The 18,340-nt window shown below is 35.2% G+C and overlaps 1 protein-coding gene across 3 annotated transcripts in view; it reads right to left on the reverse strand.

Moving 5' to 3' along the window:
- CAB39L (calcium binding protein 39 like) overlaps nucleotides 1-18,340 on the reverse strand; it is a 150,547-nt gene that overhangs the window by 35,875 nt on the left and 96,332 nt on the right. For all 3 annotated transcript variants that reach the window (XM_051987354.1, XM_051987353.1, XM_051987355.1), the window contains 2 exons: nucleotides 16,453-16,571; nucleotides 6,728-6,896 (listed from right to left, as the gene is read on the reverse strand). In XM_051987354.1, the coding sequence (XP_051843314.1) occupies nucleotides 6,728-6,896; nucleotides 16,453-16,571 (288 nt within the window). The remainder of the gene's footprint in view (nucleotides 1-6,727; nucleotides 6,897-16,452; nucleotides 16,572-18,340) is intronic.

Consider the following 18,340-nt stretch of genomic DNA (forward strand, 5'->3'; position numbering starts at 1 on the left):
AAATGTCAAGGTGGAGTTTAAAATTATACATTCAAAAGGCAAAACAATTCATTGATAAAATCACAAACCTAAACACAAATCAAATGTAAACTGGATAAAATAACATATTTTTCCAAGTCATATCATTGTTTTATGTCTACAGGTGAAGTAACATAGTAGCATATATAGAGAGAGTTGGATTCAAAACCAGTAGATTTGGACTCGAGTTCAAATCTAATGCCTGCTGGTTACCAGGAAAGTGAGCTAATTTTTCAGGCTCTAGGCAACATTCTAAGACTATAAACTACAGAGAAGGTATCAAGATGAGCCAGTTGAGGTAATTTTCTCACCCAAGAGTTGTATGTACTAGTAAAATTCATAGTTTAGTCTCATCCTTAACCTGTGATTATATTACATGATTTTTTTAATCCCATTCAATTCAGTGAACATTTATAAGGTATCTAGATTGTATAAATCATGTACTGTGCCTTAGGGGAGATATGAAATTTAGATTAGACAATCATGAAGTTTATAATGTATTAGAGATATGTGCTAATTCAAGTGAAAAAATTAAATGGATGTAGAGATAGGGGAGAGAGACATTTCTGACTGCAGATATCATGGGGTAGAAACACAGAGGAAGTAATATTTGAGTTGGGTTAATTCAGGGTAAAGGACATTATCAGATATAGGGAATGTAAAAAAGGAATAGAAATGGAAACCTGGAAGGGATATTTAGGGAATGGAGAATAGTCCAGTTTAATGGAACTTGTCTCAGTAATCAATAGATTCACTATAATTGAGCAAATAAATAATATCAACAAATCTGTAAAATAAGGAAGAAGTCTAGCAATGATATGAAGGAAGAATTGAGCAGTATTGTGGAGAAAGGAAAATGTATTAAGAGGCTATCTGCAATCTCATGAGATTTAGAGCAGGAAGATATCTTCAAGTCCAGGACCCTCAGCTGAAAGCACTAAGGTCCCCCCAACGGGGAAGTGACTTGCCTAGGGTCACAAAAATAAGAAAAAGCAGAGGTAGGGTGGAGATTTTGGATCCTCAGACTAATGCAAGTTCTTCTTTACCACAAGGGCTACTGCTGTACAGCAGGCACAGAAGTGCAAAAGACTGCAGGTGGGTATAAAAAAGGCTATACTTGATGGTAGCAGAAGGAAGAGAAAAAGGAAATAGATGATAGAAATGATTACTTTTCCATAGGCAACATTAAAACATCAGGCAGACATAAGCATAAAGAAATAAAACTTTTGTGCTATTTAAAAATGCTTTTCACCAGGCAGCTTCTCTAGTTTAAAGTTATTTTTTTAAGAAAGATCATTTACATTTAAAATGGAAGAATCACTATAGTATAAAATTTATGGAAATGAGAATATGTTTAAAATAAGATTATTGTGATCACTTAAGGCTAAGTGGCTTTATGAGAGTTCTAAGTACAAACTGTTCTATGCATGTAGCTCTGTTATTACTGGAATAACTTACAGAATATCACATAATGAAATGAAAGAGAACCTTTCCTGTTCTCTACTCATAGCTCAGCTGTATATTAATTAAACTAAATCTTTTAATAATTCTATTCTGCCTAATCCTCTCAATGAACTCATTAGTTAAATATCCTGTCCTATGCATTTTGCAGAATTTAATTTAAAAAGTTTATGTCTTATAACCAGGAAAAATTCCAAAGCCTCTTATTCTGAATATCTTTAGACCTTAATAAATGTTTAATTAAAAACTTTTCCTGGGGACATGGGAAAAGGTGGGGCCAGTGTCAAAATCAACCAGTTTAATATTTTAGCAAATAGAAAAAAATAAATCATTTACGTTAAGAGTATTATGAATTTTCATTCCAAACTGAAAATGACAACATTGGCTCTTATTTAAATGACATTTGTTATTTCACTGCTAAATGGACATCTAAAGATCTACTTTTCTCTATGAGGTCCTCAGTAATGATTTGGAGGGAAAGCTTTTAAATGGAGGATTGATCTCCCAGTATCCAAAGGAGTTGCACTTTTGGTTTGAATTAGTTTCTCTTTTGAGGGATCTCTGAAGAAATAAGATAGTTTCAAGACTATGTTTAAATTTTCAATCTATTCTGGGAGGGTCACTGAGCAGGCTACATGGTTTTTCCAGAGGCAGAAAGAAATTCTCCAATTCCTTGTGGACTGGGGATAAGTACCTCACCCACATTATTATTTGCAGCCTGCATCCAACAGAAATAATAACTTCAAATCTTGAGTCTAAAAAAGATAAAAGTTCAAAGGGAGACTGGAAATTAATATAGCCATTCAAGTCAAAGAATAATTGTCTACTAAAGCACAGCATGGAATAAAAAGATTTTTAGTCCTGTCCTAGTATTGTCATTCATTTACCATATATTTCCCTTTACCTACCCCTTATTCTCAACACTTCGACAAGTACCCTTCCTTGATTACATCCCCTCCTCTTTTCTTTAGCAGATTGCATCATCTTCAAAATCTTTCATCTTCAATTGCTCCCTAACTATTGTCTCCTTGTCTGCTATCTATAAACATGCCCATCCTCACTATCTCTCATAAGATAACTTGCTCTCCTCTTCTTGGCTAAATTCCTTGAGAAAGCCAAATACACTAGGTGTCTCTACTTCTCTCATTCATAAGTATTATGCAATCTGTCTTCAAATCTCATCATTCAACTGAAACTGCCCTCTCCAAAGTTACCAATTATCTATTAATTGTCAGATTTTTTGGCCTTTTCTCAATTTTTCTGCTGAATTCCTAAATCCTAATCATTCCCAACTTCCCTATTACTGTCCAGGGCACCACCATCTGCCCAGTTACCAAGAATCACAACCCTTCCTCACACATACTCACATATTCAATCTGTTGTCAAATCTTGTTGTTTCTATCTTTTCAACATCTCTCATACATATACCTTTCTTTCCACTCACATAATTGCCATTCTAAAATAGGCCCTCATCACAACTCACCTGGACTCCCACAATAGATCTCTTTCCATTCCAATATACCTTTCATTCAGTGACCAAAATAATTTCCCCAAAGTTCAACTCTTAGAATGTCATCTCTTTACTCAGTAAACTCCATTGGTTCCCTATTTCTATAACGATCAATTATAAAGTCTTTTATCTTGTAAAGTCATTCACAATCTTGCCCCTTCCAACCTTTCCAGTCATCTTACACGTTCCTTCCACACTCTCCCATCCAGGTACAGACTTACTTCCTGTTTTTCCCACACAATATTAGATATCTCCCAGTTCTGGGCCATCACACACACACACACACACACACACACACACACACACTGTCCCCCATCTCTGGAATGCTGTTTCTTTTTTTTTTTTATTTTTTTTATTTTTTATTTTTTTTAATTTAATTTTATTTAATAATAACTTTGTATTACAGAATCCATGCCAGGATAATTTTTACACAGCATTATCCCTTGCAATCACTTATGTTTCGTTTTTTTCCCCTCCCTCCCTCCTCCCCCCCCCCCCCAAGATGGCAAGCAGTCCTATATATGTTAAATATGTTGCAGTATATCCTAGATACAATACATATTTGCAGAACCGAACAGTTCTCCCGCTGCACAGGGAGAATTGGATTCAGAAGGTAAAAATAACTCGGGAAGAAAATCAAAAATCAAATAGTTCACATTCATTTCCCAGTATTCCTTCTTTGGGTGTAGCTGTTTCTGTCCATCATTTATCCAATGAAACTCAGTTAAGTCTCTTTGTCAGAGAAATCCACTTCCATCAGAATACATCCTCATACAATATCGTTGTCGAAGTGTATAATGATTTCCTGGTTCTGCTCATCTCACTTAGCATCAGTCCATGTAGGTCTCTCCAAGCCTCTCTGTATTCATCCTGCTGGTCATTCCTTATAGAGCAATAATATTCCATAACATTCATATACCACAATTTACCCAGCCATTCTCCAATTGATGGGCATCCATTCATTTTCCAGTTTCTAGCCACTACAAACAGGGCTGCTACAAACATTTTGGCACATACAGGTTGGAATGCTGTTTCTACTCACTTCTACCTTTTGGCTTCCTTCAACACTCAGCCCAAATTCCACTTTTTACAGGAGACCTTTTTCAATTCCTCTTATTACTCATGACTTTTTTTTTGCATATAGATGGTCAATTTATACATTATCTGTACAATTAGAATGAGATCCATGTGAAGACAGGGGCAGTGTTTTCTTATCCTGCTTTGTAGTCCCAAAGTTTAGCATAGTGTCTGGTATATACTAGGTCCTTAGCAAATTCATCTTGATAGACTGATTAGAGACTCATAATATCATAATTTTCAAATATGAATATTTCATGTGTATAAGAAACTTACATACGTGACTTTGTAGTTTATTATTTTTTTTACCAGAATGATAAACATTTATCATTTTTCAAATGCTGATTTTAGAGAGGAAAAATCTGCATTTTTAAATGATCAATTTAATTAAAATGTTCATGGGTATTTCTGTCCTTATAACTGTATAGTGATAACTCCCTACTCAAAAGTTCCATATAGTTTCTCTTCTTTGTACCATCAGATTCTTGATACACCTACCTTTAATTTACTTTTTTCAGCTTCCAGTAGAGGATAAGCTAAATAATTTTCAAGAGAAATGTAGTAAATCAATATTGTTTTGGCTACAGCACTTTAGAATACTATATATATCAGATTAAATTAAATCCATGTGCACATCAATAAAATGTAGCAACAGAACTTTTCTTATGATGGTAATCTATTGGGACTCTATTTAAGTTCACATAGTGGAGACAAGTTAGCATCATGCTCTGGATTTTCAAGCCAAAAGATTGAATTTTAATTCAGCCTTTATTCATCAACAATCTGTATGAAATGTATTTCTTCTCTCTCAATCAAATTTCCTTGCCAGTAAAATGAGTCTAGCTTATATGATCTGTAAGATGCCCCTCTGAACTCTAAAACCCTATAATCCCAAATCTAGTACCACAGAAGGTAACTAGAAATACCAAGGCTGGAATGCAAATCAGATCAAATAAGCTGCTTTTGTTACTCAATAATAAAGTTGAGCTGCATTAAAAATTCAATTGGGCTAAAAACAGGACCACAAAAAATACTAATAAAAAGTATTTTAACTCATGAAATATTTTTTAAAACTTACATGAAAGTTAATTCTTGTTTATTAAATATATCTTATTAGCCATTTTTTTCTGTGTCTAGTTCTATGGTCCTAATTATTTATGAATTCTTTCTTATAATTAGCTTTTTGAGAGAGAAAAATATACATTTCCATGACAGCAATTTACCATCTGATGGGAGAAAAAACCCCTACAGCATCTTTGTTTAGGAAATTGTTTCTTTCCCATACATAGCTCCTTTCCCAACAGGACTTTTGCATTAAAGAAATGGAAGTCTTTATCATAATAAACTTCAGAGCCAAAATTTTATGCAACTGAGGCCCTATAATATTAATTTCTTTAATACCGGTCTGTAGCCAAACCAACTATTTTTGTTCTTTTTGAAATTAGGATGCTGCATTCCTCTTCCTCTCCTTCTTCTTCCGCCTCTGTCTCTCTCTGTGTCTCTGTCTCTACATATATATATGTATATATATATATATTTCCCTTCTATGTTTATGTAAATATTCCTGTCTTTCATCTTTCCTCCTTGCTATTCTCCTACCTATCTTCCAGCTGCCACCTCCTTTTTGTTCGCTTCTTTCTTCTACTTTGTTGTCCTTTTATTTTCCAGTGTTTCTTCTCTAATCTCCAACTCTCCTAATACTAACAAATGTCCTTTTCTTCCCTTTTCCCCCCTCTCCAATCTGCCTGATCCCCTGATTTCCCATTGCTTTCTCTTATTAGAAAGTGACCTTGTTCAAGTGACTTAACTTTTCTCACTTGTATAATAACACTTGTATTGCCTCTTCACAGAGAGTCATTGTGAGGATCAAATGAGATAATGCATGATTAGTATTCTCGTTATTCCTGCATTTCTCCTCTATTCTGTGCTCTCTCACCCTAGCTCCATCTATAATTGAAGTGCTTTCACTGCCCTTTTCCTCTTCCTAGTGCACATTTTTCATACTACCTACCATTTTTCCACTACCCTGCTCTCTGCCCAGGGATCTTTTGCTTTTGTGTCTCCCTTTTTTCTCCTCTCACATTTTAAAAAACCATTCATGAGCTCTTTCACCATTTCTGGAGCCATGCAGCCTCTTTAATCATTCTTATTTAAATAACCTCTATATAACAATGATAAGCAGGACACTGCTAAACTCCCATGTTTTGACAAAATAAAAAAAAAGCAGGTCCATAGTTTAGGGCACAAAGCAACTGAATGATTGTTTTCTGAAGTAATTAAATCGTGGTCATTACTAGTACTCAACTCCTTAGACAGTGCTTGATGACTACAAACTGGGTCAGAACTGGAAACCAGTGAGAAGAGGGAATCCTAAGAAGGAGAAGCAAAATGAGATAAAGGGAGAGGGTTTCGAAGACCAGTACAAATGGGCCTCAGATCAGCACTGGTCCATAGATAAAAGTCTAGAAAATACTATGCTATAACATATATTTAGAAATGGTCAGCTAGGATAAAAAGGTACAATCCATGCATAAGGAATAGGTCCTTTGCCTGCTCCTCCCTCTCATGTTTGAAGATCTCTAGAAAGATTGAAACTTGGGTTCCTAATATTAGTTCTTACTACCAGAGGCAACCACATCAAATGGATGCAAAATCATTTACCTTAAACGTAGCAAAGGCATCTGAAGCAATGTCAAATGTGGAGAGTTCGACATACTTGAAAAATTCTCTGAACTGACTGGAAAACAGGACAATTTTGGCAAGTGGCTCATATCGGATACACTCTCTCAGCATAATTCCACAACGTAAGGCAACCTGTGGTGCTTCATACCTAAAATGTCAAAATCATAAATATATAGTTATTTTAAGATGCAATATAGTATCAAAATGCTTATTATATGAGAAAATGTATTAGACTAAAAGGAAGAATTCTGTTTTAGGCCTAGATTTGCTATTACCCAATTATATAAGCCCTTGGGTAGAACTACCCAAGTCTGCCAGTCTGAGTCTCCTGTATAAATGAAAAGGTTGGATTAAATTATATCTACTCTACCTTTAAAAGGTACAACTTTTTACATACTTTGCAAAACTTGAACCTCTATCATATTATGATCATTATTCTCATTCAGTTCATGCTTCCTCAGGACAATATCTAATCTGGATCTCTAACCATTTTCTTGACACGTTGTAATTCAAAACAGGACCTTTGACTCCTGTTCTGGAATTTCTCATTTGCTAGAATTCACCATAATTAGCAGGCCCAAAACCCACAGCCAAATTTCTCCCATGTTATCATGTTTGTCACTATTATCTCCCTCTCAATCCCTGAAACAGCATTTTATCTTCTTACTGTGTGGACAATAATCAAATCCACACTGTCACTTATGGAAAGGAATCAAAATCCTATGATTCCACTCGATACTCCTTTGTGGCCATGACATATGTGTTGTTTTTTTTTTTTTTTCCCCATTAAAAGGTAAGCTCCTCAAAGGCAGAATTGTCTTGCCTTCTATATTTTTATCTATTTAGTACAGTGCTTAACACTCATAGAAAACAATTTATGCCTTTTCATTCATTTATCTGAAGATTTCAAAATACTCCACCCCAACTAGCATATTATCAAAGAAGACTCTCTAACAGATGAATACTAAAAATATGAGAAAGGCATTTTTTTCTGTTTCTCAAAAAAAATGCATTAATGAATGAAAATGAAGAAGGCAACCATGCAATTATCAATGTGAATTATCATCTATGAAAGAAAATGGCTGGACTTCAAAGACAAATGTGAAAGGAGAAATAAAGATATAAATCCGGCTAAAATTAGAGAAGATAATGGATAGATGAAGCTGAATTAGAAAAAAGTTTAGTAAACGTTAAAATGTAAAACATCATGAAAACAAATGAAGAACCTTTCTATCAACTAAACTACTGCAATAACAATTATTTGAAAAATATTGGCATGGGGCAGCAAAGATAGAGCACTGGAAATTAAGAGAATCTGACTTTGAATCTGGCCTCAGACACTTTATGCTTATTAACAAGAGAGGGGAGGGGGGAAAGAGAGGAGAAAGAGAAAGGAGAAAGAAAGAGGGGGGAAAGAAAGAAAAGGGGGAGAGAAAAGGGGGAGAGACAGAGAGAAACAGAGACACAGAGACAGAGACACACACGCACAGAGACAGAGAGAGACAGAACAGAGAGAGAGAGAGAGAGAGAGAGAAGGAGAGAGGGAAAGAAGGAGAGGGAAAGGAGAGAGAGAAAGGAGAGAGGGAGGGAGGATCTCAGTCAGTAGAGGAAGAATGAGGAAGAGCAAACAGGCAGTCACTGGATCAGAGTCTAAGTTAAGGTGATTGCTGTCCTTCAATCTTGAGGAGAACCAAAATGATATCACTCAACTGGAGTCAAAGTACAGTGTGTCCGACCATGGCAGTACAAGCTTAGAAGCTCCACCCTAGCTCATAAAAAATTAGTTTATTTGAACATTTGGGATGGAGAGGTCTCTAAATTTGTACACCTCATATTTCTTTTGAGCAATTGAAATTCTGCTTTGCTCACAGAGCACAGTGCCTTCTTTAATGAGGGCATATCATGCTGAGTGATTCTGTTCTCTATCTCCCATGTCACACAATTGATATCAAAGTTCTTCAGAGAGCCTGGAAAGATAGAAAAAACTCAGGCTATGAAGAGTTTTTAATGTCCAAAAAAGAACTTAATATCTGCTCCTGGAGGTAATAAGAGCTTCTGGGATTTACTGATGGAGGGTGGTGGAGGGGAAGGTATATACTTGATCAAGTTTAAAAGCTGAGCAGAGGCTGGACTGGGGAGGGAAAGACTTGAAGGAGGAGAGCCAAACAGAAGAGAAGTTGGAGAAAATAAGAAATATTAGGGAAGTAGAAATAAATAGGACTTGGCAACTGATAAGATTGGGGAGAGAAGGGGGAGACCCACTGGTTGTCAAGCAGGACAACTAGATTGTGAGCCTGGGTGAGGAAGATGAGAGTACCCTTGACAGTAATAGAGAAGTTAACATGAGGGGAAGAGGAAGGGATAGGAGTTATATTTTGGACATACTGGGAAAACCAGTTCAAGATGACAAGTGGGAGTTTGAAGTAATTAAGGGACCAGCAATAGTAGGATTGAGGAAAGGAAGAAGTCATTCTCCAAAAACAGTGCGTGGATAGATCTCAGAGAGGTCCATTAAGGTCTTTTTCTGCCATCACTGATTTATAACTTCCTCATTTTGATATTATCCATATTTTGGCTAAGGAAAGGGATAAAAGAATAAGCACCTTGCTAAGCATTTATAGATACTCTCTCATCTGATCCTCTTAATAACCTTGGGAGGTTGGTACCATTATTATTTCTATTTTACAGTCAAGAAAACTGAGACAGAAAGAAGTTAGTGACTGGCCCAATATCAGACGACTAATTGATGTCTGATGCAGAATTTGAACTTAAGTCTTCTTGATTTTAGATTCAGCGTTCTGTGTGTGCCATCCAGCTGCCTTTAGTGGCTAAGTCACTTAGAAATCATAAAGCTAGAAGAGACCTTTAATAAAGACCCCTCGCACTGTATGCAAAGACAAGCAAGGAGCAGATGAAGAGCTGGAGGGATCTGCCTGATGACACAGTGTGATAAGCTCACCTTTTCTGATTCTGAATTCACTATTCCTCCCCTTTCACTGCATCAACTAAACATTAAAACAGAATATTTATAATAATACAAAAATAATATTTATGACTCCCAAAAGCCTTTTCCAAAGGAAAAATTAGCAAAGCAGTTCAAAGTCTAAGGAAAGACAAACTTCAGTAACTTTCCCCCCAATACCACAGGACATGTTGGTGATTTGGGTGGCTGCAGGCTCAGATGTGACAGACTTTTGCTGACAAGAGCAGTGAGACCTGCATCAGGATCCGAGATGGAAGGATCTTCCAGGCTGGGTATTACTGGAGTAACCTGAAAGTACTATCACAAGAAGGCTCTGAGGGACAGATAGATGGCGCAGTGGATAGAGCACCAGCCCTGAAGCCAGGAGGACCCAAGTTCAAATCTGACCTCAGACACTTAACACTTCCTAGCTATGTGATCTTGGGCAAGTCACTTAACCCCAATTGCCTCAGCAAAAAAAAAAAAAAAAGAAAAGAAAAGAAAAAAAAGAAGATGACTCTGAAGTCAGGAGGTCAGAAACGGAGTCACTGAGCTTGAAAAGATGAGGTGACTCTACCCTCACCTGATTCCTCCAAGTGTTAGGTGTCAAGAGAAGGTGTGTTGACTATGGGAAAAGCCAATGTCTGCCTGTCTCACATGTGACCTTCTAACTCAGCCACTTCAATAAAACCCTTAGTAGAGTTCCAGAATTTTGAATTACATAAACTTGTTTTTTAAAGAGCTTTTCTCTCCTTAATACAAAATTCCTTTTTTTTTTTGATTTGAGATACTATCAACTAGTCATTTTAAATAGATAAGCAACATAGACTCAACTATTATTAATTAAGATTAGAGGCTATTAATAGTAGCACAAGTTTTAACAGGTACCAAAACACTCTGTATAAACTATCTGATGTCATTTTGACAATTCAATTTCTTCCTTTTAAAAAAACTCATTGTAAAAATTTAACTATGAAGAGCAGAATATATATATATATGTGTGTGTGTGTGTATACACACACACACACACACACACACACACACACACACACAGCAGATCATAAAAAGAAAGCTCTAATGAAACCAGAAGCTTCTTTTCTTGCTGCTTGTTTTTGTAACTCAATTTCTAAAATGAGAACAGGGAAAAAATTTTCCATCCCAAATTTTGGGTATATTATCTATTCCTTTCTTGATATAGTTTATAAAAACCATCTGTGAGAAAAGAAATATGTGATGTATTTATTACTGGTCTATTCTTGGGAATCATGACAACATGAAAAAAATGGTATTAGACCCTGCTAGTCTGGGCTACTATTGTTTCTAACAGTTGCACCACCAATGTTTTAAAGAAAAGTAGTCTTGTACTCCATTTTGACAACCTCAGAAGGAAAATGATCTACTTCCCAACAAACTAGTCCCACAAATCCTAAACCCTTTGGAATTTATTTTTTTAATGTAATCTATACCAGTCATTTTATACAAATAAATGCAATAATTTTGACAGAAGGCATTTGAGTGATGTGTTATGAGGAGGGGAGAGGGAGCTCTCAAGCCAGTGGTCTCACTGGCATGGGAAGTCTGAGGAGTGATGAAAAGTTTGGAAGAACTGCTTTAGAGAGTGGGATAATAAGTTAATAAGGGAAGTATAGTAGGGTTGCCTAGCAGCAGTGAGGTTCCAGCTGAGATTATCTAACATAAATTTACAGTGGATCCAGAAAGAATGATTGTTCGATTGTTTTTTCACTTTTATTCAGCAGCATATGCATAAGAGTGAAGGTGATAAATGGTGGGAGTTAACCTATACTGATGCTTGGCTGGGATATAGCTGGCAATATGATAAGGGGGATAGGGATTCAAGAGAGGACAATGTAGAATTCAATTGGTTCTTTAAGGAGTCAAGATGGGAGAAGAGAGTAGCTAGTATAGGAGGGATGACCTGGCAGTAAATATTAAGAGATCAGGAGAATGAAGCTCATGGTTCTGATAAAGAGTAGGGTTACACAGGTAAAGGCAGAAGGAGAGGTGAAAACCTCAGAAGAAAATCGACCTATTTGCCCAAATAAAACATGGTCAGATAAGGGAATTCTTGAACATGGAGATGGTCCATTTATTGGTGGTGGCAAAGTCCAGGGTATGACCACCTCTAGCTATAGTTGGGGGGGGGTAATGGAGTAGTTCACAAGAGGTGATTAGGTTGAAAAACTGAGTGGTTAGGGTGCTTAAGGGGGAATGAATATGCATGTTCAAATCCTGTAATAGTAGGGGGCAGGAGTTGGGAATTATAGAGAAAAATTATAAGCCAAATATCAAACTCATTGAGGAAGGAGTGATCTAGGGTCTGCAGACTACAGTTACCAGGAGTTTGATTGGGTAGTAGATATGAATATCATGGATCTCAAAAAAAGAGAGCAACTAAGTGATGGAGGAAGAGAGAGGACTTGAAAATGGCAATAAGAAGCAAAGAGTCCCATATCCCTACATTGACAAATGAGCAGAGAAGAATGAGTGAAGGGACAGCTAGTGCTGAGAAGGGTAACCAGGGATGATTCAATAAGAGCTAGAAGATAGAAGGAATGGGAAAGGAATAGTTTAAAAGGAAGGGAAGTTTGTTGCCTACAGAACAGGCATTCCATAGGGCCCAGTGGAAGTGCTGAGTGGTGTCTGATTGAAACTTTGGAGAGGGAGATTTGGGGGAAATGTGGTGAGAAATTAGTTAGCAGGGAGTATGAAATGGGATCCAGATAATCTACAGTAGTTTAGAGTCACTGGGATGGGAAGCCTATGAAGTGAGTACGTTCATCCTTGGGCATGTCCAAAAGAACAACTCAATTCAACAAATACCTGTTAAACATGCAAGACATGAGCTAGGTGCTGAGGATACAAAGGCAAAAGTGACTTGATCAGGAAACCTGGGTTTATATGACAGTTTTAATACTTTCAGGGTGTATGACCACAGGCAATTCCTTAGCATCCCTGAGTGTTAGCTCCCTCTTTCTACCACATTCATTCATAAGATCTGTGACCTTCTTCCTGCTTCAGATTCTTCAACCATAAAATTAAGGGGTTGGACTTGATGGTCTTTGGGGTTCCTTCCAGCCCCAAGTCTGTAAGCCTATCATCCTATAATCTGTTAAAATGGGAATAACAGTATTTGTATTACTTATCTTAGAGTGGTGTTGTGAGAATGGCACTTGGTAAACTGTAACATTTTAAATGTAAATGATATTTTCAATTACAATGATAAAACCCTAGTAAACTTTTTTCTTTCCTGACTGTTGCCACTTTGCTAGGGAATTTAAAATTAGATGCTAGTTTTGTTACTCACAGATCGATCTAATAATTAACTAGCAATGGACATTCTTTGCAAAGTCACACCTGTCTTTTGGGTGGCTGACTCTTAAACCCATAATTATAGATGGAGTGATAAATCAGCAACCTATGACTTGATCTTTTCCTTACTTGTGTCAAGTGAGTTTTTTTCTTTACAAAGTATTTTTTCCCTCTGTTAGTTATTGCTAACACTTTTCAGCTCAAATTCACACTCAACTCTAGTCATATATATACAAACCCAAATAGTTAAAGACTAAAAATCTATGGTAATATGGGATATATTACATTTTCAAACTATAATATGGCATATATCAAAATTTGCAGAAATCATTATGATCTTTAGAATGCAAAATATCTGGGCAGTGAAGTGCTATATGCTGATGAATTAACACGTATTTATTAAGTGCCTATTTTATACCACAACCTTAGCAGAGCACTGAAGATACAAATATAGTGAATGAAAAAAAAAAGCCCTATTTTTAAGGATCATACATTTTAAGGGAGGAACTCAATGTAATAGTAGACACCTATAATCTCCGCTACAGACAGGGGATGAGGCTGGTAGATAGCTTGAGCTCAGGGTTAAGCTGATTGGCTGGGCACACCAAGTTTACTAGTAATATTTCCCCCCAGAGGACTAATATAAAGCAAACCTCAAAGCCTATCAAATGGGTTTGTATAATCACAAGTCTTACCAGGGAATAAAATTCAGCCATTATTTTCATGTGGAAATACTTTGTTCAGGTCACAGAGAATAACAAAATGGCTAAAGTGAAGTATAATTAGGAGTAATTATTTACTCATTTTTCTTTCTTGCCTAGGTATCAAGAATACATGCATAATTTATAAACTTTATGTTATTACACCTGACTTTATATTATAGTAAACCATCACAGTGGGGTCTGTTGTACACATATATTGATGTGTAAATAATCAATGAATAATGATGTATTATTTATTAAGCTTAAGAACCTGGGAATATTTTTTATATACAATGAGTTAAAAGGTAAGAACAATCATTCAAGCAAGCACTACAACAACCACAGTAAGTATAATACAGGAAATGACTAAAAGGAAATCTGCCCACTTAACAACAGAGCTCACATTATGCTGAGGAAAAAAAAATGACCTTTGTTATTACTGCTGGAGGCAAACTATGTCAGGCAGTACTGGAAAATTTTTGTATGATGCCATTCAATAAACACTAGGCCTCCTTAGCATAGTTACTTCTGAATTATTTCTGTTTTTCACCAGGAAGCATGTTTGCTTTTAAAATAAGAATTTCTGGGGGGGGGGGAATAAATTTCAATATCCTTTGATATATTTTGAGTGTAATAATAACCAGGGTATCAGGTGAGGTCCTTTTGAAATTCTCCAACGAGAATGATTCTCTTAAGACTGGTACATAATTTAACAAACTGATATATTAAATTATGTGGGAAAAATGCAAGAAAAATAATCACAGGATACCAGACTGCCCAAAAGATATATATTGAGGTAAGGATGAAGTGTGTCATATCTTCTTTAAGCTAAATTTGGTATTATTTTGCTTGGATTAATATTAAAAAATGTTTAAAGAACTAGTAGATCATATAATATTAAGTTACTTCTGATTTTAAGGAATGATTCTATAACATCCTTAGTATTTAAAAACACATTAAGGTGCCTTGAATTTTCAATTAGATTTTTAACAACTTTAACATTTAGTTAATCCATAAAAAAAAGTTGGCCTCTAGAAAAGTTTTTCTCATAGAGTTCTCATAGTCGTAAACCCAAAGAATTTCAGATTACTAAACCATATGAACCTAGGAAATTAAAACAAAAATAACATGCATTCTAAAAAGGTTTGAATGCTGTCCATTTAATATGACTTCAGCCTCAAAAATGAAATCCTTTATTTTTACTATAGAGGATACAAGATGGTATTCAATAGAGAGATTTAATATTCTTTCCTAGGATCAGGAATAAGGTGCATTTATATTTAAAATACAGAATTTTAGCTTTGTGACCCTGGACAAGTCACTAAACCCCAACTCAGCCAAAAAAAATTAATAAAAGAAAATACAGAATTCCCATTCCTGAATTCCATCTCCTATACTATGCTGTGTTCTTATTCATCTTTATTAGATAAAAATGGACCTCCTTTTGTACTACCCCTGCCATCTTAAGAGATGCTAATTTTCATAAATTTTCATAATTTTCATAAATTTAAATTAGGTTAAAAGTCTAAGCATGATTCACAGGACTGATCTAATCAATGGGAATAATATGTATATTTTTCTATAAAATTGTAATACATAAAATATATATAACATATAACTGTACATCTCCAAATCATCTATTCAAATGAGAGTGATAATAAAAATTGAGCTATAATGAATACAAATAATAAAAGGAATTCAGATGTTTCAAAACTAAGGAAAATTCATGCTGAAATCCTTTTAATAGTTCAGTCAGGAGGCAATTAATTGACCCTAGATTTTAAAAAAGAAGCAATATGCAGCCCATTATACTTTGGATAAAATATGATATATTACTGATAATAAATATAAATATAATAAATATAATGTAAACTGATAATAATTTTTCTCCTTATAGCTAACCCTAAACTGTCCTTTTATAATTTCTACCCACAGTTCCTGGTTCTGCCTTCTAAAGGCAAACAGTATCAGTTTTATTTCCTTCCATAAAACAGACCTTGGAATACTATATATCAGTTATTATGCCTTACCTTACCCTTATACTTTGTTTTGATCTCTTTTTTGTTTGTCTCTCACATTAACCTTCTCTTATAACTACCTGTATACATGTTGCATTCCCATAGAGAATCTAAGTTCTATGAAGGTCATTTTTTAATCTTTGTATCCCCAGGGTCCAGCCCAAAGTAAGTATTTAATCAATATTTGTCAAATTTAAAGATATTGTCTGGTACCAAGGCTTGTTTTACTATATATAGAGGGTGTAGCAGAAATATCTGTCATCCTAGAGTTCTGTAATTCTTATCAGTTTGGGCTTTTTGAAATTTAAGATTAGCTAAAGGACCCAATGAACTACAAAAGCATATGAGTACGAAAAGAGAACCTGAAACTACAGTTAAGTGACCTGAGAAGACCAGATAACTGATTATCCACAGGCCCAGTGTGTCCCATTTATTTCTGTAACATACTGCAGATACTATGATGTTTCAGGACTACTGGAATATATACTTAGTATCTAAATTCTTGTATAGATAGGTAGCCTCTATATAAGTATTTATGACAATGGCATGTGTCCTGATTTGTAAAATTTTTTATTAATATTTGAGATGAGGCAAATTCAGTATACCACTAATAAGACAACTATTCTACAACCGAAACATTTTAATGGAAACCACGTTATGTAAAGATCACACAAAAAACAAAAAAAAACCTACCCTTTAAGAAGCATAAATAAGATATGAGGATGTGCACTAATGTATTCCACTGTAGGACTTCGAGTGCCTATTTGTCTTCTCAATATGTTGTTAAATATCTGGGTTACATCTTTTTTCCCCTGTTAACAAAACAAACACAGTAAATTTAGTATGTAATTTTAAAAAAGCAAATTCATATTTAATTCTCATTTTTTTGTATACTGAAATGTTCATGCATGTTGATGGTTGCTAAGTTCCTAATGGCCTAAAACAAGGATAGATACTGAATAACCATGATTTTATTGTATTATTAAAAAAAAGAAACAAAAACCATTATACACAAAATTATTCAAGAGTTCATGCTGATTATACTTGTTCCATAAACACAACTTTTTAATATAGTGAAAGAGATCATCTAGAAAACAACTTTTTAATATAGTGAAAGAAATAATCTAGAAAACAGAGATATTGAAGTGGTCCTTCTCTGGTGACCTTGCATCCATGACAATATAGCCAAGAGAAAATAGAAGAGCATAACTTGAGAAAAATAGCTTCAAATAAATTTATTACTAATTTTTTTCTTTTCTACATAATCAAGAAAAAAGCCATAATTATTGACCTTTATTTTTTTTCACAAGTGAGGAGAGAAAGTATGAGTAGTGTTGTTGTTTTTGTTTGTCTTTTATTTTCTAAGAGGATGAAAATGATATCATGGGATGATGTTATGACTTTTGTGTGATTTGGATTTAAGTGAGGTGGAGTTACTCATTTTCAGTGGCAAGACAAAAATCAATACGACAGGTGATGGTGGGAATATAACAGATAACCTTGGTATCTTTGGTGTCTGACCAAATTCTAAGCACTCCACAAGGCTTTTCAGCCACCATGGCCAAAGGGACAAAGTGTTCTCATCTGTCCATTCCACTCAGGGAAGCCCTTAGATGCTTGGGGTAGACATCCCTCTAAGTCACAATGAGTTTCAGATTCCACTGAAAATGATTAATCTTCAAAGATTTCAATACATATATACATGGACAACCCTAACACTCTAGTCTAACAAATTCTCTATTTCAACTCCTCCAACTTCCATTTAGTACTTTATTTCAACCACAGCCATTCTTATTCCCCATTCAAAACAACTCCATCTATAAGGATGAGAAGTCAGAAATTCCCTTATTTGACCCAAATTTCTGGTCCCTCCATTCCTCCTAAGTCTTATCTTCACTCTGAGTATGCTCTTAGTCCTTCGATGACTTCCTTTTTACTCAGTCCTTTTCCTTCATCCTTGATTTCTTTAAGTATAGACTTGGTAATACTGCTATTCCTTGATCAAATGGTATGCATAGCCAATTAATTCGGAGGGCATAGTTCAAACTTGTTTTCCATAAATTTAGATCTCCACCAACAGTGCATCAATGTACCTGTTTACCTGTAGCCTGTTCAGTGGTTGTCATTTTCCTTTTTTTGTTTGTTTTTTATTTTTTGTCAACTTAGCCAATCTGATGAGTATGAGAAGAAGCCTCAGGATTTGAGTGTCTACTTGTTGCAGAGTTATTAATTCCTTCTTTTCACAGCTCTCTTGATTTGCAGGGATTTTATTTTCTTTTGGTACTAGTTGATGTTTTCTTTGATTTCTTTATCCAGCTTTAGTTCCTAAACTAAGTTTCATGCTGAACAACTAAGCAATCATTGTGTAAGTGCTTGGTAAATGCTGAACTAAATTAATAAAAATTATCACTAAGATAATTATGGCAATTTCAATCATTACCAACTTAACTCAAATGCCCAAATGGATCTATGACTTCACTGCTTTGCATGTTTTCTTGAGCACTGTGGACTGCCATCCATCCATATCTGCTGCCTTCTTCATTTTCTTTTGACACTATAAAGGTACCAATGGAGTACTTTG

This window comes from Antechinus flavipes, chromosome 3 (genome assembly GCF_016432865.1).
Source record: "Antechinus flavipes isolate AdamAnt ecotype Samford, QLD, Australia chromosome 3, AdamAnt_v2, whole genome shotgun sequence".
In the NCBI taxonomy this organism is placed as follows: Eukaryota; Metazoa; Chordata; class Mammalia; order Dasyuromorphia; family Dasyuridae; genus Antechinus; species Antechinus flavipes.